Source organism: Notolabrus celidotus, chromosome 9 (assembly GCF_009762535.1).
Source record: "Notolabrus celidotus isolate fNotCel1 chromosome 9, fNotCel1.pri, whole genome shotgun sequence".
NCBI classification, from domain to species: Eukaryota; Metazoa; Chordata; class Actinopteri; order Labriformes; family Labridae; genus Notolabrus; species Notolabrus celidotus.
In genome coordinates, this window is record NC_048280.1 from 14,789,134 (window position 1) to 14,808,904 (window position 19,771).

At 40.3% G+C, this 19,771-nt stretch overlaps 1 protein-coding gene across 4 annotated transcripts in view; it reads right to left on the bottom strand.

Moving 5' to 3' along the window:
• The window catches only part of dock8 (dedicator of cytokinesis 8), a 68,326-nt gene extending 50,529 nt beyond the window's left edge, over positions 1-17,797 (bottom strand). For all 4 annotated transcript variants that reach the window (XM_034692219.1, XM_034692218.1, XM_034692216.1 and 1 more), the window contains exons 1-4: positions 17,519-17,797; positions 5,593-5,692; positions 1,089-1,264; positions 366-437 (exon numbers count right to left, since the gene is read on the bottom strand). In XM_034692219.1, the coding sequence (XP_034548110.1) occupies positions 366-437; positions 1,089-1,264; positions 5,593-5,692; positions 17,519-17,571 (401 nt within the window). In that variant the 5' untranslated portion in view covers positions 17,572-17,797. The remainder of the gene's footprint in view (positions 1-365; positions 438-1,088; positions 1,265-5,592; positions 5,693-17,518) is intronic.
• Between the last annotated feature and the right edge of the window lie 1,974 nt (positions 17,798-19,771).

Sequence of the window (19,771 nt, forward strand, 5' to 3'; positions counted from 1 at the left end):
CACCACATAAAGTAGGTCATGAGGTGGAGATGGGTTGCAAAGTGGTTAGCAGAGGAAGCAGCAAGTGTCGTCAGGCTGAAGCAGTTTAAATAGAACGCCCATTCTGTTATTTGCCAATTGGATGCATAGATATAATCAGCTGAGCTGTCAGCTGATAGGGCCTGGTGTTAAGAGCAGCTGATGTACTGTGGGCTGAGCTTGACTTTGCGGCCTGCCTGAACTAACGCGTTGCTCAGTTTGTGGGTGTCTGGCAAGGTATCAATGTGAATCCAAACAACAGTCCAACAGTATGTATATCAGATACAGCCTGCTGAAAGTCCCTAACACTCACTGTTATTGTCGTGTTTATGTAGGAGCAAGTTTACCTTCTGGAAACCACGAACCACGGCTGGGTGTAACTCTTGACGCAGTCTCTTACATGCGGCTCCAACTCCACTCTACAAAGAGACAGACGAGGAAGATCAGAAAATATGTACACACATTCTCATGCATCATTCAAAGATTAACATCTGATAACTTTACATTCCTGTGCTATCTTAATTTACACTTCAGGGTCAAGGTGCAAGACAAGGTAATGCTCGACATAGACTGAGATAACACAAATTGTCAGAATAATTTAACACTTTCTAAAGATTATTATGTCCTGTGATATTATGACTGCTATTTGATCTGCAATCAGGGACATTTTGCAGGACATTTAGCATTTTCAAACTCTACACAGCTTACAATTCACCGAAGAAACACATTTGGTAGTTTTATCTAAACTCATGATCAGTGCAGTTTATATTTCTTTTCATAAACACAGCTTTTGAAGAGAGACATTTTTACCAAACTTTATTTGGTTCTTTTTTTTTGGAACTTTTTTTACAAATAACCTCAATTTCTACATTTGCAAGAAATTGAACCCAAGAAAAAGCTAGTAACAGGACCATGTAGCTGCTAAAAACAGGGTAAATAAATTTAATAATGTATTAATATCGAATATGTTTGCTTCTTCTCCATCATGTCTCAAGACCTTGTGGTTTCATTTTAAGGAGTATACTTTTTAGTCAGTGTGTCAATTACTCTGCAGACATCCTGTAACCCACCCATCTTCAGGGACAGAGGGGCGAACAGTCCGGCACTCCTTCTCCACCTGCTCCACGTTCAGGTCATCATCCGGGAAGTCTCCTAGTTCCTGCATCAGGGCTGAGTCTGCACTTCTTAACTGTGACATCAGGAATTCTTCCAGGTCCAAGGGCTCCACCGCTTCATACGACGGAGGCTGCAGAATGAAAAGGTGATGGGGGAGGGGAAGAATTAGAACACATTTCACAATTTCTTAGTTCAGAGCATAAATGAGGTTCCTATCAGTGTTGAAATCAGTAGGGTTTCTGAAGGGAGTTATTTACAAGGTGTGGGACTGTTGAAGTTTCCAAGACACTTGCCCATAATGCATTAAGTTTGGGTTCGTATGATAAGAAGAAATAAGGAGTGTGTAACAAGCACACATGTCAATATGTGTGAAAATCCTCAGGGTGGTGATTAGTTCGTACATACGTCATACTGTTATGTTGAAAATGACAGAGGAAGAAGAAAAGATAGCAAAGAAGGTGGGCACAAAAACATGTTGAGTCATGTCTTTATTTTGTAATAGCTCATACCTGACGAGTACCGAGAGACTGGAGCACAAACACAAATAGAAACTAGAACAAACTGCCCTGTTTCAGAAAGCCAGCATATTTTTTCTGTGATTCTATTTTTAGACAGAAACTCTATCTGCCTGCACTCCAGGGCTTCAGCAGATCAAAGGCAAAGCTGTAATCACTTTTATGTACAGTGCAAATGGGCTGAAATTCTCATGTGGGTCTTTGAATCAGTACATATTGTTCAATCATCAGCATACACAATGAAACAAAGTCCCTATAGCACTTAAAGAGGAAGAATAGACATGCTTTTTAACATTAGAAAGAGCCTACAGAGAAAGAATAAACACAACTGATGAGATAACACACGGCCCTTTGTGGTGCCCGGCTGGCCGTGGTTGAAAAAAGGGAACCTGCATGGAGCAGGTGTTTCTGTGGAAAGTGGATGCAAACCGGGCAGACCTCCAAAGTGTTTACAGTCTGCAGGTTGGGGCTGGAAACAAAATTCAGTATCATCAGCCATACGACATAAATGGTACAAAAAAAAAATTTAAACAACTAAAATGTTGCTCTTAGAGTCTCCCTTTAAGTAAAATACAAAGTGTTTGGAGAGGGAATGTGCTTCAGTCCTATCTAAAGACATTTAACATATTCATCATGCGCACTGTCCCACACAGGCAGCATCTGCATTACAAAAAGATAATGTGTGACCAGCAGAATGTAAAGAAAAGAGTGTGTACAGAAGGAGAAGACAAAAAAGAAAAGACAGAGCTGAACCAAGCCATCGCACACGCACTGACAGATTATGTGCACAGGAGAGGTAGAGATAACTGCAGCACCAAGGTGAGTCACCGCCGTACTTAAAAGCAGAGCAAATTCCATTTGCCTTCAGACATGTTTTTGCACATCAATCCACCCTGAGGTATATTTTTCCCTGCTGAGCACTCAAGAGCAAAACGCACCTCATGAGTTTGTATCAACGGTTGGCATGCAACACATGAAGGAAAGAATAAACAAACGCAACAACTAGTAAAAATGACAGGCATCCTTTCTATAGAGGAGGCGTGAGCGTCAACAGTTTCTCCACTGTGGCGGTGTTCTCCATATGTGCATTTCTCCGGCTCTCTGCCTCGAAGTTCAAACATTCATGGTTGCATGGCCTCTTTTCCTTGTTTAGTGTGGAGGCTAACGAAAACAAATGAATGCAAATCTATGCATGCCTCTGATCAGCGCCGGCTGCTCTATGGAGTCACGAGAGGAGCAGACAAGAAACTCCCTCTCCTTGCCAAATAACACCAGAGCATTTCTCAGCTTACTCAGAGGTGATAAAAAAGGGAATGCCTTTACTAATATGTATGTCAACAGGGTTTTATTTTTAACTGAAGCGTTGCAATTTGCAAGTGACAAGTGACAATTTGCAAGTGACAAATTTCTTTGCAGGCACATGCAGCAATCCAAAAAATAGGTAAGCTTTTGCTAAAATTACACATTTTTGAGGCCAATAAATGCTCAATGTGTAAACCACTACTTTAGCCTTATTATATCAAATTAAAAGCACAATATGTGTCCACCAAGGTTACTTATGTGAATGTGCACGGGCAAAAATTAGCGTTTGTCTTGACTTATGACAAAAAAATAACAAACAAAACAGCCACATTTGACCTAAATAACAACATTTAACAGAATAAATTTTACTGGTTATCTCATCCTGAAGTCACATAAGGACACTTATGCTTGAATGGATATTGTAGACTTACCGGACTGCAAACTGCACCATAAAAAGGAAGTGTACAAAATGGCGCACTCCGGATACAGGAACCAACAGAGTGCACCTACTGACGCAGAGTGCTTTTTGTTAAAACTGAGCCACAACGCAAGGTTCACATCCTCTTTAAACTGATCGTTATTAGAAACTAAGATCTGCTGTAAATCTGAAAAAGATGCAACGTCAACAGTCAGTCAAAATGAATAATTAAGTTGGGCTTCACTGAACTCCAAAAATGTTTTTAACAGCAGTTTTGAGTTTACGGGTGAAGTGCTGTGCAGCCAATAGATGCAGCAGAGAAACCACAAGACATTAAAGGAAGTGACATCAGCAGGGCGTCCCTCCATCAACTGGTGTTTCAACAGACAGGAACAGAAACTACTGACACACAAACATGCACGTGTAGGCTGCTTATACACACACAGGCGCTGCACACATGAACAATAACACATGCAGCTTAACCTTTTTAATCTCTCAATTAGAGTATTAAGCCTACAACAAACAACACAGATCAGTCTACATTCCTCATATTTAGACTCTAAATATAGCAGTACAGTGAGAGCAGGGGGAATTTGATAATCAACAAAGTGATCCAAGGCACAACTGCAGCAACAACTATCCTTCCCTTCTCTAAACAAACATCTCTCCATCATCCCCGAGCTAGTAGCCACTGCTGAATAATGGGAAACTATCATCCCGGAGATTATAGTATTAAAACCCCTCTCCCGCATCCCAAATCCGGCCATATTAAAGATTTGCCCGTGTAAGCTGCAAGGTAAGCAGGCCCCATCCAGCACCAGTCAGTATCCAATGCACTGACCCATTTCCCGAGCAGGTTAGAGATTAACCGTGTTGCATGCTACAAGCTTGGGTGGGATGTATGGTCCGAGCACTCCTCCTCAAACCCTGTCAGCTGACAAGCTCAAGGATCATCACTGCGGAAGTATCAAAGGGCCTCAGCTCAGTCAGACATGCACACAGATATGTCAGGAGACTTAGCGCCTAAGAGCTTTAGAAAAGTTTAACTGAGGGAGATGTAGGGCAGCAGAGAGAGAAGAAATGTAAAAGGAGACACAGAAATAGAAAAAAAAGCGGGAAGAGTGAAAGAGAAATGTATGAATCTGGGAGGCAGAGACAGAGGTTCAGAGGGTACCACAGAGAGATGAGTAGGAACAAATCCCTGCAAAGGATTACTGTGCATCATCCTGCCTGCTTGCTTGAGAGAAGGAAGCAGTCTAACTGTCTGCTGAGCTTCCACTGAAGAGGCAAGAAAACAACTTGTCATAATGACATGGAATCCTCTACCGAAACTAACAGATACTAGGTCTTCCAAAAACCCTGTTAAATCAAAGCACATCCAGTGTCAGCCTGGCTTTTACAGAGCATGTTAATCCATGACTAAGTTCTTGTCTTTTCTATTGTAGGAGGAAGAAAGGTTCATCCTAAAAAAAGCACAGCCTTTTTTTTTTGTTGTTGCAGAAATGCAGACAGCGAGGCTGAATTTCAATGATTCAAATTATTATCCTCCAGAACAGATATCACAACTGAGTCAGACATACTCATCGCTAATGATAGTAAAGAGGGTGTGAAGAAAAAATGCTGAAAGCCTTTGGTTGGTGTAAGCATAAACACTAAAGCTGGGTGAGTGCAGCATTAGAGGGGACCACTCAGTTGACTTCTGTATGAATTTGACCTTTTATAAATCATTAGTATTAAGACATAAGATACAGTCAGTGTTCACTTTTAGTCTGCTTATCTTAGACTTTATTTTAATCCACTACCAGTACCCTTTTTTCTTTTATCTTTCAGCTTTCTGTTTTTAAATTTCCTTCTTTTAGCTCTTGTATGGATTATTTTTGCCTTTTCACGATGTTGCTGTTGTCATACCTTGTGTATGTGTGTGAGTGTGTGTGTGTGTGTGTGTGTGTGTGTGTGTGTGTGTGTGTGTGTGTGTGTGTGTGTGTGTGTGTGTGTGTGTGCTCTAAGATGTCTGGTCTGCACAATACAGCTTTAAACAAGTACCATAAATCCAAAGTATCAAAAAAACTGCCTCATCTGCCTGCTGTTAGAAAATCAGATCTAATACAAAAAACCTATAGCATGTATTTTAATTTTGAATTAATCAAACATGTCCTAGATAAAATTAGAAATGTCACTTTTTTGTGAAACTTAAGTATCTTTGTATAATGGAAGAGAACTCACCACAGTAAGGCATATTGAGGCTGAAGCATTGGAGTTGCTTCGACTGTGCTGAACGCCATGGTTTCCACCGAAGTGTCGTCTGATCTCTGCAGAAGAGTGTCTGTGCAAAATATGGACACAAAAAGAGACATAAGGATTTGTATACAGAAGGCAGAAGACTATCATAATAACACAAAGTTAAAAGTATAGAAACAGGCACTAAAAAATATGGAACCTAACTCTTGTACATTGCAGCATATTTACACACTTGTGAATGTGGAAAGCTAAAATGCTGTTGCAATGTTTAACCACTGTTTTCCAAGCTTGCACATCCTGCATACAGTATCAGACAAATCATCAGTGGTGGACAGTAAAGTACATTTTTTGAGTATTCTTTTTTGGGAGAACTTATTACTTTTACTCCACTGCATTCAGAAGACAATTATTGTAATTTTTACTCCACTAAATTTCTATCAGTGCTCTAGTTAATCACTACTTTAGCTTTGAAGTCAGCAAATGAATGTCCTTCTCTTTTCTGAAATCTGATCCCAAGACAGTAAAATGTGTTTGTGTAGTTCTGTTTGTCTCAGTGGTTTAGTAATACTTGTATATCGTGCGTCTCGTTTCATTTAGAGGTGGTGATGATGGCTATAATTCTCCACCTGAGCACCCATGTCCATATCTTCAGCCCGTGTTTGAGGTTTTTAAAATTAGGAATGATACGTATCGTTTGAAATGTTCACCTTGTTTCCCACTCTGCCCAAACATACAGAAAGCGTGTTGAGCTACATAACATTTGTTTAATTCAGGATGAACATTTCAAACTAAGGTGTCTGTGCTTGGAGTAACTTAGTTGCTGTTTTTATTCCATGGTATACTTTTTAGAGATTTCAATTATTTTATTCTAAATAAACATAATGTAACTCAATGTACTTCTATGTATTCTTGAATGCACTTATGTATTGTGAAAATACAACGTTTGGAATACTTTAAAAAGTACTTTGAATACTTAAGTATTTTTAAAAGCAAGTACTCCAGTACTTTAACTCAAGTAATAATTTGCCAGAGCAACTTTCACTTGTATTGGAGTAATATTTGACATGGAGTATCTACACTTTGACTAAAGTAATGAAGCTGTTTACTTTGTCCACCACTGTAAATCATTATAGTTTTACAGCTTTCAGTTGTAGGAAACTGATAAGATATTCGAGATAGTGAAAATATGAAGGGATGGGACCAGAATTCAAGCTAAAAATACATTTTTGCTGACTCATCAGCTACTGTAAGACAACAGCTAACGTTAGCATTCAAATACGTCCTAGCTTACATTGCTATTTGACAGTATTACAACATACAACAAGAGAGGAGTAAATTATTATCCAATGTAGATAGATAGCACTTTAATAGTTGTTAAAACCTTCAGTTAGCTGTTTTTACTTAGCTGTCTCCACGAGTTTTACAAATGTGTTGTTTTGACAACTTGTTAGCTAACAACAGCTAATTCACAGAATAGCTACATTACTGTCAGCTAGGAAGTTTAACCTTTCCTACTTTATTGAGTCACATTACATGATTTCATACAGTCAGGAAGTGGTTTAATGCTAACATCACTTTCTGTCTGCAGATAGCTAATACGTTAAATGTGTTGTTTTAGCACATTACATGGTTTGAAGTGTCTCCTAAGTTTTCTTTGTCTTTTCAGTCACCAAACAATCAGGAAGCAGTTAAATGGTTCGAAATTCCCATCTACGTGTTGCATGAGAGCAATTTGTCCAATGAATATGGTGAATTAAACAGACTTGCACACAGTTTAGCTAAATGAGAGATGCAGCAGCAGTTCCACTATTGTTCCAGCTCACATTAGTTTGAATTGGTCAGCCATGGTGATTCCATTCAAACTATTGTTGGCTCTCTACAGAAGCACATCTCTGCTGGCTGTGGAAAAGGCTTTGTCATGCTGGCAGCCATACAGGCACTAGAACAAATATGGGGTCCTGATTTAAGGGTCAGGTTTAGCAGAAAATCAATATGACATAAGAATGAGGTAGTTTTCAAATATGCTGGGTAGATAGGGATAATGTGTGTGTACGGGTCTGCGTGTTTGCCTTGTAGCCCTTTCCTAAAAAAGGAGCATGACAAGAACAAAGCCAGTGTCCCAATTTGTCGTCAACATTTCATTTCTTGTGACACAGAGCTTATGCGCTGTCTACTTCTACGTAATTAATCTACCATATCATTTCAACCCTAACAAACTCTACTCACAATGAGGGCTTTATTCCCTGACGTTCACTGATGAAAGGATAGTGTGTGAGTGTGTTTGTGGAGCAATGTGTGTCAGGTTGTTTTTGTGTTTCAAATATGCTCATGTTTGTACAAACTTGGGCAAATGTCATAAACTGTTAATTTCAACATTGGGGGAAAGTTAAAGGGCAAAAACTGAAGTAAATGGGTCACATGTTCTGTTGCTTCCCCTGTGGTCAATCTCATGGGTTCATTTAGCCTCCATGGCCATTGTTACGACAGCCCGTTACTAATTACCACCACAAACTCAGAAACACCAGTGCAGCGGAGGAATGCCAGCATGTCAAAACCACTGAGGCTACAGAGTCATGAGGCATGTAAAATCTGTGCAACAGCTTCATGCAAACATTTGACATCTATCACTATTGTTGTGAAGCAACAGTGACTCACCAAACAAAGAAAAGAAATAAAAGCTGGTTAATGTTTCGTATATTTCGAAGTTTACAGTTGATTATCATAGGTCAACATTCTCTTTGAATCACGTCACTCCTGTCAATCAAAACACGTGCAGTCAGCACGATAACTCAATGCCAAGGGAGGTCGAGGCATGGGAGACCAGCCAACAAATTTACACAAAGAGCAGAGTCCAGCAGTGCACACCTTTTTTATTTGTACACATAGTGGCTGAACTGTAATTCAGATATCAAGTCAAGACTGCGTATTATAGAAATATCTTTGTATCTAATGTACTATTACAACAGATATGCATGCTATTGATGGAATGAGCAGCCACAGACCTTATTAGGTATACTTGGCTCATTATCAGCTTCAACTTGTGAGCAACCGCAGCTATGTGTGCAATTCAAACTTATTCAAAAGTCACTCTTCAGTCTTCACCTACACATTTTTCAACATTTACAACCCTTGTTTAACTCAGAGAGAAGACGGTGGTGCAGCAGGATTTCTCAGACTGAAACTGGTTATGATCTGAGAAGGGACATTTTTAAATCCAGTTAGTTGTATAGCCTGGCAGGAAATGGAAGTTATCATTATTATGTATTACCTTACATCTGTTTTGCACCAAAATATCAATGCAGAGGTACTTAGAGGGGTGCTTCCTCAAACAAAATAATTTTGCATCAATATGCATTAGATTATTTGCTTCATGTGCTGCAGACACTACTGAGAATACAGTAAACTAATATTCAGCCAATTAAATGGTGATGATTTCAAAACTGCTCCAAGCATTGCATTCTGCATTACTCTTCCACAAAGAAAAAGTTTGCATATTGGCTCTGATCTGAAAACACAAACCCTATTTTAATATGTCTGCAATAGGCTCATATCAGCCAGACACTAATGGCCAGGGCAATATTGTTCAGGCTCTAAAAACATCCAAAGGGAATATGCTGAGTTACTTCTTGAAATGTAAAGCTTCAAATAACATAAGCCTGTAAAGCTTAACGCTGCAGAAAGCTTCAGGTCAACAAAAGGAATGATTCTGCTCTCAGCTCCACCTCATTCGCTGTTTGAAGAGGAGACCAGAGTTATGACATCTGCCTCACACATCTCCTCTTTGGTCTTATTGGTTTAAGTGTGTTTCACTTTAGATAATGATTGAAGAGGAATGAGCTTTGTAATATACTGCTAGATTGAATAGCACATGCTTACAAAATAGGCCTGTGGTAGACAAAATATGCAGCCATATGTGTCTGTGCTCAGATTTGACGGTTTTTCATTCTAGCCAACACACAGGAAGGTCTTTTCTTGCCCAAGGACAGATTGTCTGTGAGCTGTATTGCGCTTTGAAGCACTCTAAACCTTATAAAATCTTCACATAAGTTGACTTCTGAGAAACATGCCCTACCCTGTGTACAGACCAAGCCCACACACCCTCTAATGTGTGCCCTCCCTCTATATATTTTACTGCTATTGGACACTTAAAGCTCAAACAAACCCTTACTATTACAGGCTTACACTGTGTCGACAGTAACACACATTCAGAAATGCATGCACAAGTGGGACCGCTTACCTGCAAACACAGACACATATTCAGAGCCTGTCTAAAAAAAGACCAAGCAAGTAAAACAGTAATCAGCTCTTGCCAGCAGAGCCAAGCCGACACTATTTAACCACTAGTAGACAAACAGATTGTCGCAGCAGGCAGCATCTGTCATTCTCTTCAACAGGGTTTGTGTTTTGGCATCCTTTGTTAAATAAAACCAAAGCTGCTCTTGTAAGGAGGACAAAATGATAGCAAAAGCAGCTTGTGTCAGAAGCCTAGTCGAAGCAAGGTCCATTATGTCTATATCTGCAAGGTTTTTACACACTTCTGGAAAGCAATGGGTTTATTTTTAGACCCTGAATTAAACCTGTGAGAAATAGAAGGAATTCTTCAAATAGATAAGCCAAGAGCAAACATTTTTAAAGACAAATTTGAGTGTAATGCACTCAGGAAAGAGGTCACAAGGCCAAGAGCAGTGAATACAGGTCAAAAGACTAAGTGTGGAGAGTTCTGTCAAACTTATTTGCACCATCTTGTTTTACCCGTCCTAAAACCGGACTGTTACTGAAGTCGACAGAGAGTAGTTTTACAAGGAGACGAGGGTTCTGGTCTGAGATCTCTCACAATGACATTCATGCAATTCCCTGGGAGGCATATTCTTCACCACCAGTCTTAGTCTGCTGAAGTCAAGCTGAAATAAATGCAAGCAGACCCGGCTTCATCTAACCAGGACATGCTGCAACTCCACAGAGCAGCAATATACAAGAGACACCCCAACATTTAAAAGATACGATACGAAAACCAAATATCTGAGCTCAGAACAGAACAATGATTAAAATGTAGCTTCTATCTCACAATGAAAACGCATCATGCACCCATGTTTTTCTTAAAGCTACTATAAAAAATTACAGTTTGTATGATTTTGATGACTCCCGTGGACACCTCACCTCACCTAAGCTCTTTGCTGATTTTGTCCTTTAGCTGTATACGTAGTGTTTTCAGACAAAAGTTCTCATCCTGCTGCATGTTAACAGAAAATGTGTCCCACATGGTGAATATGTGCTGCAGATAACATGACAAAAAGAAGGTATATTGCAGCTTGCTAGCTAGTATTCCTGTCTGACACCTACCCTGTGGCCGTAGTTACAGGTATTAAAATGTACATCATAGAAATACTTTATCCTTTGGTTGATGGTCTCATCTAAGTCTGTAGGTCATTAAAGCTGGGGTTGGTAGTCAGATTTAGATACACTTTTTATTATACTGGTTAAAATGATCATTATGTCCCGATGGCAATCATACATAATGTGTTCTTTAAAAAGAGCGACAAAAAGCTGCTATCTACAGCCGGAGTAAACCTGGGAAAACACCAACCAATCCCTGCCATCAGGAGCCAAAAAATTAAACCAATCAAATCCCGTCCTGCCGTTCTGCCCGCCTCCTGCACGTACATTTGATGTTGGTTTGTGTTTTTAACTTTCACTATGATAATGTTTTGGTGTTTTCTTACTGCTGAGTGAGACATGAGTTGACCTAGTGCAAAACACAAACGATGTTCTGAGGACCGGTTTCGAATCAGTCACGATCATATGGTCGAAAGCAGCGGCACACGTGCATGTGAGCGGAGGCGTCGTTTTAGAGGAGCTCCGAGGGGAGGGGGTTAGTCAGAGTCCTGAGGACATGCTACATTCAAATTCATGCTAGTTTTCCGTGACTACCAACCCTAACTTTAAGAGGCATCAGTGTTATTTCATTGTGTTTCATAACTAGCTAAAAATTACATACAGGAGCTTTAAATGAACCAGAGTTTATAACATACAATGCAATGACAGTGAAAGAATGTAGTGTAAAACCAAAACACACTTCAAATAAGTAAAATATTGTTCCAAAATAAATCTAAGATAGAGGCAGAATCAAATTGCAAATCTGGGGCATGTATACAAGTTTGTGGTGGTGTCCAGGTTACAACAGGGAAACATAATGTGGGATTTCCTGTGTAACTTGATATCTGGCAGTAACCTGATATCTTGTGTGCATGTTAACATGCTGGTTGTCACTTGACATGCCTCAAGGCCTCAAAAAATAATCTAATTAAACCACAAAACAACAAACCTGAAAGCAATAATCACCAGTTTCCTGTTGTCTTTTTTCATGAGGTATAATTAGAAGTGGTAATCAACACTGATGAGGATGGCACTCTTAAAGCAGCTGCTCCCGGGGAGTCGGCATAGAGCCAGAATTACAACTGACAGCAAAATCCAGCTGATTCAGAGCAGATGACAGATTAGGCTCAATGTTAAAAATTATAGTTATGATATGTGATTTAATGCACTGATTCATGTTATGATTTTTACATTAATCACCGACTTTAAGCCCTCTATCACACATTGCTAACTAGATCAGACTACATAAGGAAGAAAAGACTTGTCTCTCATTCAAAGACAAAGACCAGATGGTGAAAAATAATCAGAATGAAATAGCATCTGATAAGCAGCTTTGGGTGTGACAATTTTATTCCATGTACATTGGAGCTGTCAAACAACCTCCAATCTGTTAGTAATGCTGTTAGCCTTCAGGGGTCATTTAGTGTGAATACTCAACCAATCATCAGCTGCACCACAGCTGTTTAACATTTCTCTGAGAATGTCATTGTATTGCACCATACTTGAGGGGTATTTCTGAGGCTGAGTGATTTCCAAAAAAACTCACAGCCAAGGAATAAGAAGTCTCATTGTGGTCTCCAGAGTGAAAACCTTTCATCATCCCCTCCCTATAGAAGAAGTTCGGCCCCTTTAGTGACGTCACACTGTCTACGGCAGGCCTGAACTTGCTGTGTGTGCATATGGTGTGTTCCTGTCAGCATTTCTGGAATCATTGGACAAGCATTCCTTAAACCGAATCCTTCTCTAAAACAGAAGTTTCACTGCTTCTTCAAGCAACACATCAGATATCAACAAGCCCCCACAGGGAGACACATACGTAATTATTGCAAGTTTTATTCATTTAATCATTGTGATGTGACTCCCAGCACGCTCACTGCACAGCTAGATAGTCTACAATTATCCCTATTATCATCATTACTGTCAAGTCATTCTAGCAGATGTGCGTGGCTCCTTAAGCTTGCACATTACAGCCTTAAAAACGTTCCACCATCCCTCATCCTTAGAGAAACACAGGAGAACAGAGAGTGGTGTGCATGACAAGAAGAGGGGAAGCAGACCAAAGGGATGTCCCCACAGTGTGTCTCATACTATCATATGTCTGCAGACTAAATGGGTCTTACTGCTATCAGCACCATCACGACTCGACTTCCTGTCAGAGGGAGGCACGCACAAGCACAGCAGTCATTTAGCTGCACCGGGCAAGAAGAAGTGACCGAAAGAAAAAAAGAAGCAAAAGTTATAGCTTTGTTTGAAAGATTCCACCGCAGGGCAAGACACTTGTCAAAAGTTTTTTAGGGGGAAGTTGTGTATCTTTTTGACCGCCATGTCACTCCATAGGCGACCACCAACAGTCATGAGGGTTAACAGATGTCATTGAGGCGAGCCCAGAGGAAACCAGATGCAACTCAATCCGGGCCCCGTTGCCACTTAGGAGTATTGAACGACAGAGGCCCCACATCCACAGCTGTCCTCACACCTGCTACCATATGCCAGCATGCAACACAGTGGTCAACTGGGGAACATGATGGGGGTTTTTTTAGCTCCATTAAGCCTTAACACTGTGATCCACTGATTCCTCACATAATCTCAGACATATTTTCCATTCCCCTTTTCATGTGCTTATGTTGAATCAAGCATTTCCTGATTCAAAACTGACGGAAAAAAAACTGAAGTGAAACCAGAGCGACATGGTGTCCACAGTGCAGGATTTCCTCCACTCTCTGTCCTGATAAAGAGATAGAGAGAGGAACTGCTCTTAAGGACATTTAGGAAATGAAGGTGAGAATAAGATATCCTGCCTTTTTTCATCCTGAGGGAAATGTCCCCCAATGGTGGAAAACTCGACATATGTGGGATACATTTATTTTGTGCAGCAATCAACATGATTTCAGCCTCCTACAAACTACATACCTCGGTTTCCAAGTGAGACCGCTGTTCCTCTTTGTCTGTGTGGTTTCTTTGTCTCGGTTTTGTAGTCATGATTAGCTGTTTCCCTTCATAGATGAATTGATCCATATATTGTACATTATTCTTTTAAAGTAAACATATTGAGTGTCCAAGAAACTGACAGGGTAATCACAGCAGCCATTGGACTAGTATTACATAATCTTCAATCCCTGTAGAGAGGTGACAGGAAATGGGGGCACAGTCAATATATTAAGTAGGGAAGTGTGTGTTTAGTTGACTTATCGGTCAAATGTTGTCACCCTTGCAGGTCGGCATCAGGATTACTAGTCAGTTAAACAATGAGCACAGATGACAAATGACATCTCATAGTGTGGCACACTTTGTGGGTATTTTGACCTAGAGAACGGAGATGGAGTTGTATCATGTAGGCTGTGTCTAGTTAAACTGGTATATAGCCCCTTAACCAGAACAACTAGCGCAGACATGAGGAAGTAAACTCTGCTAACTTAAGCCAGACTTGTCAAACTAATTTCATGTTGTTTATTCGCAGACTCTCTGGGTGTGTTTAGCCCTGTTAAATATATTTTGACTGTTTTCTTATCTGTAGACTAGTAGGTTAGTCGAAATCGAATTTTTCTTTTAAACAGTGTGTCAGACTTTTTTAACTGGAGTGTCCAAACTGGGGCACAAGCTTTTGGAGGGGTGGCCAGGTATGTTAAATATCAGCAGCCTGTTGCACTAGCTAAGTTGTGTCCTAAGTTAGGATGTAAAGTCCACACTAAATCATACGTTAAAAATAGTTAGTTTGTACATTAAGTTGTGTCATAGTTTGGTTGCACCGCAGAGACGTAAGGTTCATCTTAACTAGTAGACCGTAACGTCCAAACTAACCAAAAAATTGTTGCAGATAAGACGTGGACACTTCCAGCAGCCAATCAGAGGAAAGCACCAATTTTGATGCATTGTTATCTTTCGTGCCTAATCTTCTCGGAACTGACCAACAGATGAAACAAACTAAAGTAAGGTGATAACTAAAGCCTAAATCCTTAATCTACAGTGTGTGAATAATAACAGTGACATCGAGTGGTAAAATTATCAACTACAACATATGTTAATGCTCAGGAGCGCAAATTTTGGTCTTCATATTTTTCCAAGGGATGTTATCTCTCGCGGGTATCGCGTTTCCGATGTAATCTAGTTGGGAGAACTGTCTTTATCTCCTCATCCTACAAATCATCCCACCTTTCAAAACGACGCACCATGGCATCCGGTACTCTACAGAGGACTTTACACCTACTAAGAGCTAAGTGTAAGAATTAAGTTTTAATTTAGGCTTACGTTGGAACTATCTCAGCTGGTGCAGCATCCAAAACATTAGTAGAGTGTTAACTTCATCCTAAATGAGAAATTGCATTCAAATTAGGCTACATTTGAACTTACACACAGTTTGTGCAACAGGCTGCAGAGGTTTGGGGAGTATCTCCTCTAATCACATCTACATACACTTTAAAAAAAAAAGGTAACTCCACAAGGGCTCCACAAGAAAAGTTTGTTCAAAATCCCCATTTAAAATCACAACAAAAGGAAATGTTCCACACTGAAATGCAAAGCAGTTAGTAGCAGCCAGCTGAAACACAACCCAAATAGTTGATTTCAATATAAGGGTCATCTCAAACAAGGCAAAATTCAGATATCAAGGTGCCCAATCAGATTTCAGGGGCAGGCTCCACTCTTGTGTTTAAAGGACTACAAAATGAGCCTCTTTGGAACATCTCTACTATGAACACTTAGATGCCTGGAGAAATCACACATGTCCTGACAACCTGATCTTTCTATGACAAAAAAACTGAAATCAATAACAGCCTCAATGTTGATATGTTCAGTTAGCTGTATATTATATAAAATCCACTAAATGTTTATCAATATGCAACTAAGTTCAATGTTTTTATTATTTCCTCACAATACCACTAAACACTGTGAGAAATCACCGTCAGTGAGTGTGACTTGCATTATTGCCTTGCAGCCGTGCGCTGTTTGATACTTTGCAGCCAGCACATTGCTCTGCTTCACACTACAGCATCTTCTAAACAAACCCTCCGCTGCTGCTGGCTCATCACTGGATTCAGGCTGTGAACTAAGATCCCTCACATCCCTCAGCAGCTGAGCTCTGCACAGCTCAGCATCAGCACAGCACAGCAAGTATACATGACTTCTCTTGCTGTTAAAAACAGGAGTCTGATGCGTTCACTGTGGGGGTAGTGGTGGAGGGAGGATTTCACAACAAGAAAATATTGTTATGCCACAGCTGAAATAATTTGTGGATTAGCAAGAAACATGAAATCTGCAGTTAATTTGATACGTTTGAAGTTATTCTTAAAGTGAAATACTAAATCTTATTTACTTTTGGTCTTTTAAGTGAGATGTTTCTCTGACTGAGTATTTTTTATCGATTATTTCAAACTTTTGGTGGACAAAATATACCACTGAAAGACTGTGCCTTGAGCATCTGACATCGTAATCAAGAAAACAACTACCACATCATCAATAATGAAACACATTCTTGCAGCCACACTCAACCCTCTTTCAGAAACATTTGAAGTAATTGCATCAGTTATTTTAAATGTTGATGCATCAAAAAGCCTCACTTAAGGCAAAAATGCATACACTCTAATCTTACATTTTCAATCCACATCACAAAGTTGTATGACTTTTGAGTGCAGAGCAGCTGAAGCAAAAAAAAATCTGATTTCCAAGGATCACAGGAGTTCTGTTGCAGGTTCATATTGACAACTGAGTTTGCCTCTGCACCATCCATCATGCTGAATGTGCCCAAAACAAATCCCTGCGTGCACTTTGCCCTCGCCTGCTTCAACAATGTGATTGAGTCCAACTGATCTGAGCCAAACTACTCTAACAGGAACGAAATGTATGACAACACTTGATGCTGTTTATCATAGGAAATGTATTTGTTTTAAGGAGCTGCACTACTGAGGAGGCATGGGACACAATAGACTTCCACTTGAACTTCCTCCACACCTGGCAAGTGTCATCATAGCCGGAATTATGACCACATCAGTCCATATTTATAGCAGCTGTATGAGCAAGTAAGACCCTGCACAGTGCACAGTGCAGGAAATGATCATATTAGAAACAGTAGCCTATAGTTTCAACATCCTGATCCTTTTCTATCAGGAAATGGCACTGGTCAAATATAGTTTTACCATCTTAAGTGCAGAGGACTTGATACTGTTGATACTGTCGATACTGTTGATACTGTTTCTCCACTTCAGGGAATTACTTTGTGCAAACAGCTTAATTAGCATACAAGAGAGGAACGTTTCGTGCTGTCACGTGGCTGTCACTTCTGCTAGGCATACATCCCCCCTAATAACTCCTCTTCTGAGAAAGTTGGTCGTTTCTTACCCTCCAGGCTGCCTTTCTTTTGGGACAGTGTACTAACCTGCTGCATTAACATTCACAACATGTGGCTGCCTGCTCCACTGTTGAAACCCTTCCAACTGTCAAGACAAGAGTGCTCACTCCCTCCCAAACCTCTAGGGAACCACCAAAAGTTCCCACTCACTCCACAACTAAAACCTGGAATCAAAACAAATTGAGCAAGAATGAATACCTGTTGATTTTCAGAGCGAAAGCCCGTCGCTCTGCGCTGCCCAGAGAAGCCATAAGTGAGTCTAAAGTCCAGTCCGCCCGCCCGCGCTGGATTTGGTGGTTCTCCTGCGGACTCGTGCCGCCTCCCTGTCAGCGACCAGTCGCTTCTTCTTCCCCTGGCTACAGCTCAACTGTCATGTCAACACTCAAATCATCCAGCTAGTGGCGGCACCAGCATTACTGGGTGTAAACTTCCGCATTTGATTTGAGCCATCCCGTAGAGAGGGAAAGAGAGAGAGAGCGCGCAAGGGAGAGGGAGAGAGAGAGGCAGACGCGAGGGTGGGAGGAGGAGGAGACCACAATGGGACAGCCGCTGGATGAGACACGCGCGCTCCCTCGCTGTGGGGACAAGCTTTTCGGTTTGCACAAAAGAAGCATCAGTGCTTCTTGTCTTCTCTCTGCTCTAACATGTGCGATGTTATGCGCGTTAGATTAGGGAGGATACAAGATTCGGCTAGTGAGACAAAATCACATACAAAGTTAGTTGGATGAATATGGGGCAATAGTAGGGGCAGTGGCGTGTCCAGAGGGGTGGCCAAGGGTGGCACTGGCACCCTTTGAAATCCAGTTGGCCACCCCACGAGCCACCCCAAAATCCCAAACTATGATTGGCTATTTGCCTTGTCAGAGGTGGGGTTTCTGTTAAAATCTATAATTTGGGATGAGTTAAAAGGCTAACAGTAGATTTCTTTATTAGTACCCTCAAATGTGACTTTAAAAAAACATCTTTGTAAGACCTTAAAGAATTAGAAGATTTATGCCACTTGTTTTGGGGTTTTTTTTAAGTCAAAAGGAATATAATAACTGTTTAATACTTTAATGAAAGTAGGTTGGTAAGACAGAAAGGGTAAATGTTATTTATTGTAAATGCACTGGCCACCCCTACCTATGTGAGAGCCTCAGTTGGGCCACCCCAGTCAAAAAGTTCTGGACACGCCCCTGAGTAGGGGAGAAAAGGATCGGCTGTAACAAAGTCACATGCACTTATACTACTATTACTGGGTTCAGTATGCATGTACAAAGACGTAGTGATGGCTGAACTTTACTGTACCATTGCATAATTGCAATGTGTAAGGGCAAAGCCGGCCCTAACCGACTTGGTGCCCTAGGCAAGATTTTAACTGGTGCCCCTTGTATTGTAGCCAACTCCACCAACAATCACATCACATATGCACATAAAGAAAACACATTTTCTTTTTCTTATTGTAAAGTTACTTCTAAAAGTACATTAATAAATTGGTAACAACACTGATATTTAGTGTGTGTGTGTGGGGGGGGACAATTTCAAAATACATAATGTAATAGTAGTAGAATGTATTCAGTCATTATATAACACAATCATTTTTACAGTGCCGGTACTTTAAACAAAGCAATGGTAATGTATTAAGTGATGACTGAAAAGGTAGAAGTAAAATGCTTATTTAAGCCTAGCCTACATTTTCTATCTAATTAAGCTAACAGCTTCCAAAGTGTAAGGAAAACCACAAAAACAAAACAAAAACAAGTAACTCATGAACACTTAAAGACTTCAAAATCTGATTTGCGTACCATTATTTATTAAAACCAAAAGTGAATCACAAGCTTTTAGATGATTTCTGGCATCATTCCTCAATTTAATCCAAAATTTAATTTGATAAAAAAATATTGTTTTTCCTATTAACTTCACGTTTTCTTCATCACTCATTTAGCGGCACCCCTTTGGATGTCCGGAACCCCTAGCATTTGCCTACTGCCTATGCCATGGGCCGGCCCTGATAGTAGGGGAGAACGGGGTCGGCTGTAACAAAGTGACATGCACTTACAGTATACTTACTATTGCTGAGTTCAGCATGAATGTACAAAGGCGTAGTGATGGCTGAACTTTGTTACTGTACTGTTGCGTAATTGCAATGTGTAAGGGGCTACATACAATGCTTTCATTGTGTGCACAAATGGAGAAGCTTCAGTCTATTTCTATATTTGTTTTGAAAATTTTCAACTCTGTGGTTATGACCATCTGATGTTAAGATGTGTACAATCTGATGCTTTATTTGCAAGAAGAGGGGGGCTTAAAGGGGTATCCTCTATTTTTCATGTGGACTCCTCCAGGGAGAAAACAACCATGGTGATGTCATCAGGGTAATCCCACTTAAGGCTTTGAGACAACAAATGTGAATGAATAAGGGTTATAACCTTAGGGCACGTTTGAGAGACAATCATGGTGTAATGGTGCATT